Genomic DNA, 10,169 nt, shown 5'->3' on the forward strand with positions numbered 1-10,169 from the left:
CCAGCTCATCATGGGGCACTATCACACAAACACACACACACACACACACAACGGATGATTTTAGAGACGCCGATCAGCCATCAGCACAAACCCATCGAACCTCCAGGATAAAAAGTTTGATGTTTCTTGTCTTATATAAGTAAATGGTTTGAGAATATTTCTGTTATTTATTTATTTATTTATTTATTTATTTTTTCAATGCCAGCCCGCTTCAACACCCAATCATCACTCAGCAACGCAGCTCTGATTAATGTGAACCAAATTACAGACCACTCTGACAGCTGAAAGGTGAAAATAACACCATTAATCTCCAATAAGTGCCTTTATAGTGTGGCATGATTAGGACATGATAATAGTCCTGATCACACTTAAACTACAGGACACTTACGGTAAGGCACTTCACCTTCATGCCAAGACACTTTTCCCATGTGGATGTTAAATAAGAATGTTACACGATAGGGTGTGCAGGTTGCCTTTGTGTTTGATGGATGGCTGTTTGGCAAGCATGACTACTCCTGTTTAACGCCATGTGGGTGAAAGGGCCGACATCAAAGACAACTTTTATACTTACCTGTCATAAGTGAAAGTGAAAGAGAAGTTACGGAGGCGTATATATAGAGCCTGCGCTCCGTGTCGTCTGGAGCACACACTCACTCATACTCACACACACACAAACACACACACACACACACACACACACACACACACACACACACACACACAATACAGTCAGGATGGTGAGAAACAATGTGATGTTTCAGGCAGCTGCTCTCCTGATTCTTGCTTTGTTCTTCATCTGCTGTAGCTCTGTAGAAGGTGAGACAGTTTCATTACTCTGTACTATCTATCTATATATCTATCTGAAATGTTGTTCTTAATGTGCAAAGGTTTGTGCATCCTATGCATATTCATTTTAAAATAATCATCAAACAAAATTACATCAATGTACAAATTAGTTATTTGTTGTATAATGAAAGCTTTAATGGATGCCTGACATATTTAAATTCTAAACTTGGATGATCCAGGTCACGATTTAACATAGACTTTGTCTTCGACAGCCACCGATGCAATACCAGACTGCTGTTTGTCAGTCGTGGACAAAAAAATCCCTAGAAATGCGGTAGTGTCCTACTACCACCAGGTCAAAGGGGCGGGCTGCAGAGTGGCGGCCACGGTGTAAGTATTTATCATTTAGCAAGGTTTATTTATTTATTTATTTTTGCATCTAAAATGGCACACAGCTCATTATTTATTTTATTTATATTTATTTTATTATATTTATTATTAGATTTCATGATTTCATTCATTAAGAATAGCACTTCATAGCTTTTATCCATCTATAGTTACATGTTATAACAGTGATAACAGAGTCGTTCCCTCGACCCTCTCTAGTGTTGATGCTGTAGACTTTTTCCATAAATAAAATAAAATAAAATAAAATAAATGTCAATTTACCATCTAAGCATTTACAATATAATGCACTGTTTAATTTGGACGCATAAAACGATAACATCTTAAAACAAGCACATTGCAGTAAATTTATGATTTAAAGCTGCACTACTGTCAGAGCTGCTCAAATTAATCAACACTTTCAAACTCATCGAAACTCATCATTGGTATAAAAGATGGATTCGAACACACACACACACACACACACACACACACACACACACACACACACACACACACACACACACACACACACACACACACACACACACACACACACACACACACATCTATGTTTATAATGTTTGAAGCTCGTTCATTAGCTCACCCTTTTTTTCTTTTTCTTTTTATCAAATTGAACTCAAACTGGTATATAGGATATTTTATATTTCTAATATTTATTTTATTAATGTATATATATATATATGTATATTTTACAGGTTTATTACAAGGTATGGCAAGGAACTGTGTGCACCTCTTCCAAAAAAGAACAACTGGGTTAAAAAGTTAATCCAAAGACTGAATAAAAGATCCGGAAAATCATCCAAAAGTATGTTTTTTGTTTTTTTTTACTATTTATTTTAAATAGAACAAACTTTAATTTCTTCACAAGAAAGGAAAATCTGCAATAGTCTTTTCTATATATTCTGACATACTCTTCTATTTCCAATCCTTGCAGAAACATCGAAGTAGTATCGAATAATCGTGGATCAGATCACACAGGTCCTGTTTAGGATCAGACTCGGATTAGACTGATCTGGGAAGCTGAAACCACTGCCAGGAATGAATAAGCTTATGATAAGATATGCTAAAAATATTGCTGTTGTTGTGTGAAACCAAACCCACCACCTGAACATGCTTTGATTGTATTTCAGAATATCTCTGGTAGTGGTTTAGTTTTATTCTGTACATATTTATATCTATTGTCTCATTTACCGTATCTATGTTTATAAAAAGACACTTTTTACCAAAAATTAAATATTTGAGTGAATATGCTGTATTTATTTTATAGAAACATAAAAAAATCACTGAAAGGTTAGATACCAAAATATATTTATTTTTTGTTAAAATAAGTACAAGGATTAATTTTGTATCGTATAGAAATGTAATAGGATAAAATTCATGACCAACATTGAATTTCTGACCAAAATGTAATAGAATAAATTTTTTATACCAACATTTCCTTCTACAAACGCATAATAATGAAACTTTCGATATTTTAGTTTTAGAGTATAACATAATTCTTGTGCTTTCTGTAATAAGGATCTCTAAAACTTCTGTTGTTTTTCTTGTTCGCCAGTTTGTTGTACATGTGCGCCCCCTTTCGGTGAACTGATAAAACAACTCCAGGTCTTATGTTCTTTATACTCTTATACAGTATAAATAAAATCTGAGATTGTTCTGAGGAGAATGAGAGATGTCAGAATTGTAAAATGTGTCTAATTTGGCCAGAATAAAGTGAAGATGGACAAACACATGGATGCATAATCTTACATACTGTATTTTCCCATGCTATGCAGTTATTACTCATGCTATACTAGATACCATTATATTCCTCAGCAGGACATTATTTTGGGTTTACTACTCTGTGGTAACTTTATTAACCAATAACTTATACATACGATAACATCATTAATTTCTCTATGGTGTAATAAAGTGTAAGTCAATCATGATTGAATAATTTCCCTGTTCTACCTAATCATCCAAATACAATTTGAATGCGTATCTGGTGACTGAGGAGGCCACTGAAGTGCACTGAGGAGGTAGCTGTTGAAAATTGTGGCCATAAAGTGATTCATTTATTTAGCACCGATATTCAGGCTAAGCCGTTCAAATGATGCTTGATTGTTATTAAGCCGTTTATTATTATTTAAATAAATGCATGACATTTTTATGTAAATAATTATTTGGGTATCATGCTGATGACACCAAATCCCGAGTGCTTGGAAGATAATAACATAATATAACATCTTCTACTGTTCTGTTGTTTTCTGTCTGCTTCACTGTTAGAAATGTTTTGAATTGAGATCCTTTTCAGCTCACCATGGTTGTAAAGAGTGATTATTTCTTCCTGAGAATTCTGCTACCTGTATCGTAACCCAAACTCCCATCATGCATCACATTACACCCTCCATTCAAAGACTCCACTGGCTCCCTATATTGATTTTAAGATCCCTCTCCTTACTTTTAATGTTCTTTATATCCTTGCTTCACCATACCTCTCAGATCTTATACGGTTCTCCGCTCCCTCTCTCCCATACTCTACGTTTTACCTCGTCATGGATCCTCGTTACACCTCCTGCCTGTTTAACCACCAGTGGCACTAGAGCACTGGTCTCACTACTCCTCGTCTCTGGAATTCTCTTCCGGAAAACATTCGTAACACAGACTCTCTCACCACATTCAAAACACTGCTCGAACCCTAATTATTCAAAAGTGCTGATTCCACATGATCTAAGATCTTAAATCTCCTTAAATATTTAAGTGCTAGATAAATAGATAATGCTAGATATTGTTTTTATTGTTGTTTGCTGTTATTTGATTATTTATTAGGTGCCTATAAATAAAATGTATTATTATTATTATTGTTATTATTTATTTAATTTTTTATGTATGTATGTTTTATTAAAAGGTGCAATAAATGAAATGTATTATTATTATTATTATTATTATTATTATTATTATTATTATTATTATTATTATTAAGATTCTTTTTTATTTTTTTATTAAAAGGTGCTATACATAAAATGTATTATTATTATTATTATTATTATTATTATTATTATTATTATTATTATTATTATTATTATTATTATTATTATTATTATACACTCAAATTAGCCTTTATGGAAAGAATAACCATGCATTGGTCAAATGACTGAAATGATTTTTTTTTTCATTCTGATGTTTGATGTTCATCAGTTTGTTTATTTTTCTACAAATCATAAGCATATAGTGATCACAGTAAGAATACATTTTAGTCTAGACCTCCATCCGAATGATATCATATTTACTGTTGGACGACAAACTGCTCTGTACTGTAACTGTAGTGTAATATGATGATGATGAGATATAAACACAGGGCTTGACTCTTGCCTCTGGTGCTCCTTCTGTCATTTTTCCAGCTGGCTGCTCATCCTCAGAGCCTCAGGACCAGCTTCAGGACCAGGTGGACTGAGGCTGGTCCTTCACCTCCAAGGGCTTAAGTATTTGTGTTTGTATGTGTGTGTGTGTGTGTGTGTGTGTGTGTGTGTGTGTGTGTGTGTGTGTGTGTGTGTGTGTGTGTGTGTGTGAAAAGTGTCTCTCTCTCTCTTTCTCTCTCTTGCCAGATGTCTCAGCATTCTCTGTAGCCTCAGGCATAAGATGCACTAATTACTGAACTCGGAAACAGTGTCCAATCTAGCCTGGGTCATTGATACTGCCGAAACCTTTCAGCTCTGAAGCAGCGGAAGGCAGAAAATAGACATGGATGATGCATAATGGAAGGCAAGGCGATTATGAAACCAAGAAAACAGAGAGCTGAAGAGCGCTGAATCATTTACAACACAAGATTGCCTCTTCTACTTGGGATGCTTTTCGTTTCGATCGACAGACTCGATGTGGAATAGTGCTCTCATCACCTAGTATGTCTGCTCTCACCCTTCCCCCTTCCCCCTTTTTTTCATCTGTGCTTTTTTCTTTCTCCCTTTCCTGTGTACTTTTTTCTGTTCTGTTTAGCTCTTATCAGGGAGCCCGGTAGCAATATGGTGCCATCTGTGACACAGGCGTTTTTATGCACTCAGTTCTATTAATGCCTTTTTAGAATTTGTTTATCATTTTGTTGGTAAAATTAATAATTATTATTTTGGAAATAAAAGAATCTGAATTTTTGGGAAATACCTCCTCAGAAATTTTATGTATTATTATTATTATTATTATTATTATTATTATTATTACTATTATTATTATTGTTGTTGTTATTATTATTATTATTATTATTATTATTATTATTATTATTATTATTATTATTATTATTATTATTATTATTATTATTAATAATAATAATAATAATAATAATAATAATAATAATAATAATAATAATAATAATAATAATAATAACAACAATAACAATAATTATTATTATTGTTGTTGTTATTATTATTATTATTATTATTATTATTATTATTATTTAAAAAAATAAACAAATACATTTTTGTAACAAATTTAAAATAAACAAATTTGGGTTTCAACCTGAGCAGAAATTTTGCCCTAATGATCACAAAAAATTTGACAATTAAAAAAATAACATTAAAAAAATTAATTTAAAAGTTAAAATTTTGAAGTCCTAAAATTTAATTGTTGAATCACAAACATTTTAGATTTTTGTTTGCAATGTTTTTCAACAAAGTAACAGTTTTTATTTTTTTTATTCTTTATCCTTTTTCGTTCCTTCCCAAGGAGAAGACATCCACCTTGATGCACAGAAGAAAAAGACAGGAGTGAGAGGAAAAGAGGCAAACCTCGACAGCACATTATATCTAATGGACATAGCCTGGGGAGTTGGGATGGAGTTCTGGGACCATTCCCTGCACACAACAAACACCAACAGCATCACCAAAGCCCACTAATGCACCAGGACTATAAGACACAGCTAATGACTTGTACAAGCCAACCTATACACCAAACACTCACGCTCTTTAATGGAGCACAAAGGTCTCCAGTTCCCTGAAGGAAGGCCAATAAGGACTACGGATACTTTACAGTAAAACACGGAGCATGGGAAGGATAAAACAAATCAGTGAACCGAACATTTTTTGAGTTACATCTGTTTTCGCTGCACTCTGCACACCAGGCTGGAATAACAACCAGTCATAGTCAAATCTCATACAAATACAAACCGAGAGCCTTCTGCAGTTATACTGTATATTGACTATGTGATTACATCGATACTTTATATAATTAGATAAGAAATGTGCTTTAATGCTGAGGATTTCATAGACCCAACATGTCGCTATATGCTTAAGAAATAATTAGTAATTTTGAGAAAGTGGGTGGAGTTTCTGTAAAACAGAGGCGTGACTTAAGTCCTATTTGGACTGGATTAGTTTAACTTGGGGACGTGGGGGGTAAAGTAATTATTACCAGAGCTTCTCGGTGATTTTAGTCCCGTCCGAATGCGCCATCTCGGTAATCATTACGGACAATGTCAGTAAAGATTACGGCGACTTTTACCTTCTGTAAAAAGGTCCGGAAAAATTACCTCAGGTAATACTGATCCCGTCCGAATAGACCTGCTGTAAATATGTACGGTAAAATTCCATCATTTCCTGTTTAAAAGTAGTTTTTGGCGCGTTTTGCAAGCATGGAGGTGCTTGAAACAGGAAGCAACGTCATACACACATGACAACAAGGCAACAAAATTACTTTACCCCCCAAGGAGGTTACTGTTGTGCGTAAAGCGAGTTACCCCTCCCACTTCTGCTAGTTTTACTGAGATGTCTTGTCCCGTGCGAATTGGCCAATTAATATTACAGAAGTCCTGAGGTAAAATTGCATCACTCCACGTCCCCACGTAAAACTAGTCCCGTCCAAATAGTGCTTTAGTTACACATATTTTTCCCATATAATATTAGGTCAAGTCCAGTGCCTTCCTGACTGTTCGATGTAACCACGATGCCACACTATTAATTAGCTAATATTAAGAGTCACTTCAAACTGATCCAGGATTCTGCTTTATGAAGATTTTGTACGTTTATTGAGAAGATACCAAATTCTCACCACAGTCACCTCGGTCAGGCTTGTTCAGGTTTGTTCAGGTTTGTTCAGTAGGGATGAATACAAACACATTTAAATATAAGTCTAATATTATTGTTAAACATATTATTTGTAATATATTTCTTCTGGTTTGTAAAGCTGTTTTGTCCATTGTTAAAAGTGCTATACAAATAAAATTGAATAGAATTGAATTTAAACTCACAGAGGAATCTTAATCAGAGAAATACTGAAGAGTGATGAATTTTATTTAATGGACATAACTTCAGCGGTACTTTATATAGGTTTTTCATTTATTCATTCATTCATTCATTCATTTTCCACCGCTTATCGGAACTTCTCGTGTCACGGGGAGCCTGTGACTATCTCAGGCGTCATCGGGCATCGAGGCAGGATACACCCTGGACGGAGTGCCAACCCATCACAGGGCACACACACACTCTCATTCACTCACACACTCACACACTACGGACAATTTTCCAGAGATGCCAATCAACCTACCATGCGTGTCTTTGGACCGGGGGAGGAAACCGGAGTACCCGGAGGAAACCCCCGAGGCACGGGGAGAACATGCAAACTCCACACACACAAGGCGGAGGCAGGAATCGAACCCCAAACCCTGGAGGTGTGAGGCGAACGTGTTGTACATTCACCTGTACGTTGTGCTGTACACCTGGAGGTGTGAACACTGAACGTGCACTACGCCACCGTGAACCCCTTATTTAGGTTTTATAAACTCAAAAATACAAATGGAATAAAATGATACTTTAAGACCTCATGTAGTATCCTGTGGCTTGGATTGTCTATGCGCGCTAATATAGACCCTAAGTAAAGAAAAAAAGATGTCTGTTCTATGATAGTTACACAACAGCGAACGTGTGGAAGAGTTAGTGTCTAGTGTTTAGTGTCTCAAGCTAAAGAGATGCGTTCAAATACACCTCATGTGTAGTGTGTGTGTGTGTGTGTGTGTGTGTGTATGTGTGTGTGTACACACCCGCTGTGTTATGTAATTAAGAGGGTGTTGACGTGCCATCTGACAGTACAGGCCATAGAAATACCTATTAGCTCTGTTAATCAGGAAGACTGGTATGTCACAGAAGGGTCATGAGTAGGTTTTCCCTGCTGTGCTTCATAATGAGAAACCTACACACTCCAATTAAGCTTCTCAACCACAACACACACACACACACACACACACACACACACACACACACACACACACACACACACACACACACACACTACATATAATTCACAGGAAGAAGGAAGGACACTCCATGCAGATTAGCTTTGAACGCTGCACCTAATTTTACCTCATTAAAGCCACCTTTAAAGATCTAACTCACTAAGACGAAAAATATAGTATATATACATATAGTTTAAATAATCTAATATATCGTTATCATTTCTATCAGTAAGTGTACTTTGCTGTGGCTCAATGGGAAGTTCTCATTTAATTGATGTGCTTTTAATGATATAAGCAGTGTTTCCCCATGATGAGGGAATGGACACGCTCTGGTAATTCCCTTAAGTGTTCCGTGGATGTCGATGTGGATGTGCTTTCGTTAAAAAACAATAGGCACACAGGCACATGTTGCCTCAGAAGCTCACAAATGGTAGCCGTAATATTCGACATGTTATTACGACCGATGGCGCGGAAAGAGATCTAGCGAGAGAGAGATGTTTCAGAAGGTCTTCACTTAGTCAAACATCTGAGATTGCATTGAAATCAAATACTCTGCTGATCAAATACACAGAGAGAGAGAGAGAGAGAGAGAGAGAGAGAGAGAGAGAGAGAGAGAGAGAGAGAGAGAGAGAGAGAGAGAGAGGGAGGAAAAGGACAAGGCTCTGATTTCGTGAAGATCCCAAAGGATGCAGAATATAATTTTTTGTGCGTGCAATGGAATAAATTGAGAATATACCCCTAAATAAATGGCAAAAGTGCTTTGTTCTGCAAATACCACAGGAAGTTGCCACAAAGGATTACGAGTGTTAAAGGATGAGAAGTATTTTTTCTCTGTTTAGACAATCAGAGAGGATTTAGACTAGCCTAGTGGTTAAATTGTTGGACCACTGATCAGAAGGCTGTGAACCTGAACCCCAGGTCCACCAAACTGCCACTGCTGGGCCCCTGAGCAAGGCCCTTAACCTCACCTGCTCAGCTGCATAAACATGAGATAAAAACATAAATTGCCATCTGCCAAATTTTATAAACTTTAATACAAACTGACTCACATTATATCAGCTGTAAAAAAAAAAAAGTCGGTCCCCAAAATCATCCCTTTTAGTAGTAAATATCTACAAGCAGTCGACTAATCTGTCCTAAGAACTTACAGCTATACCTCTGAGTGGAACAAAATACTAACATTGAAGACTCCATTCTTAAATGTTTCATCTCATATCATCAAAAAACCTTAACCCCGTTAACACATGGCTCATTGTTGCTATGGAAACATTAATATATTAGATGGAGTATTAATATATGTGTATAAACCCATGATTTATAGCTCTAACAGAATTAAGATTTACTTCAAATACTTGCCTCTTGGTGGTAGAGTTTTGAGCAGGACTTTAAGCCGTAGTAAATCGTATTACGTCTATGTGTATACATTGCATCTACACACATGCTTGTGCATCCGTATGACAATATGGTGCCGAAAAGAAACGCTGACGCTTTCTCGAGACGAACATCTTTTATTGTACCATGTTGCGGTGAGCTCCATGTCATCCATCTTTTGCTCAGCTGCCTGTCACTTAATTGCTTTTCTCTTGCGTCCCAGATTGGAGCAGTACAAGTGCAGAGCTTGAATTTTTTAATTAATTAATTAATTCATTCATTCATTTTTTTTGCAGTGTGGAGAAAACTGATACAAATCAGCATATGTGAAAAGAACAACGTGTAACCGGATAAACTCACTCATATGTAGGAGTCTATTTTACAGGGTTGGATAATAATATCTAAATGAACG

The 10,169-nt window shown here is 35.9% G+C and overlaps 1 protein-coding gene across 1 annotated transcript; it reads left to right on the forward strand.

Moving 5' to 3' along the window:
* The first annotated feature begins 629 nt into the window (after nucleotides 1-629).
* On the forward strand, nucleotides 630-2,924 carry ccl19b (chemokine (C-C motif) ligand 19b). The gene is made up of 4 exons (XM_027132577.2): nucleotides 630-816; nucleotides 1,059-1,176; nucleotides 1,890-1,999; nucleotides 2,129-2,924. The coding sequence occupies exons 1-4, from the start codon at nucleotides 735-737 to the stop codon at nucleotides 2,140-2,142; spliced, it is 324 nt and encodes a 107-aa protein (XP_026988378.1). The 5' UTR covers nucleotides 630-734; the 3' UTR covers nucleotides 2,143-2,924.
* The last annotated feature ends 7,245 nt before the right edge of the window (nucleotides 2,925-10,169 follow it).

This window comes from Tachysurus fulvidraco, chromosome 20 (genome assembly GCF_022655615.1).
Source record: "Tachysurus fulvidraco isolate hzauxx_2018 chromosome 20, HZAU_PFXX_2.0, whole genome shotgun sequence".
Taxonomy (NCBI): domain Eukaryota; kingdom Metazoa; phylum Chordata; class Actinopteri; order Siluriformes; family Bagridae; genus Tachysurus; species Tachysurus fulvidraco.

Bases quoted from the DNA above. Each gene is read 5' to 3' on its own strand.
- ccl19b (XM_027132577.2), top strand. From the start codon at position 735: ATGGTGAGAAACAATGTGATGTTTCAGGCAGCTGCTCTCCTGATTCTT. The intron at 817-1,058 runs GTGAGACAGTTT...TGTCTTCGACAG, and splicing joins CTGCTGTAGCTCTGTAGAAG to CCACCGATGCAATACCAGAC. The intron at 1,177-1,889 runs GTAAGTATTTAT...TATATTTTACAG, and splicing joins TGCAGAGTGGCGGCCACGGT to GTTTATTACAAGGTATGGCA.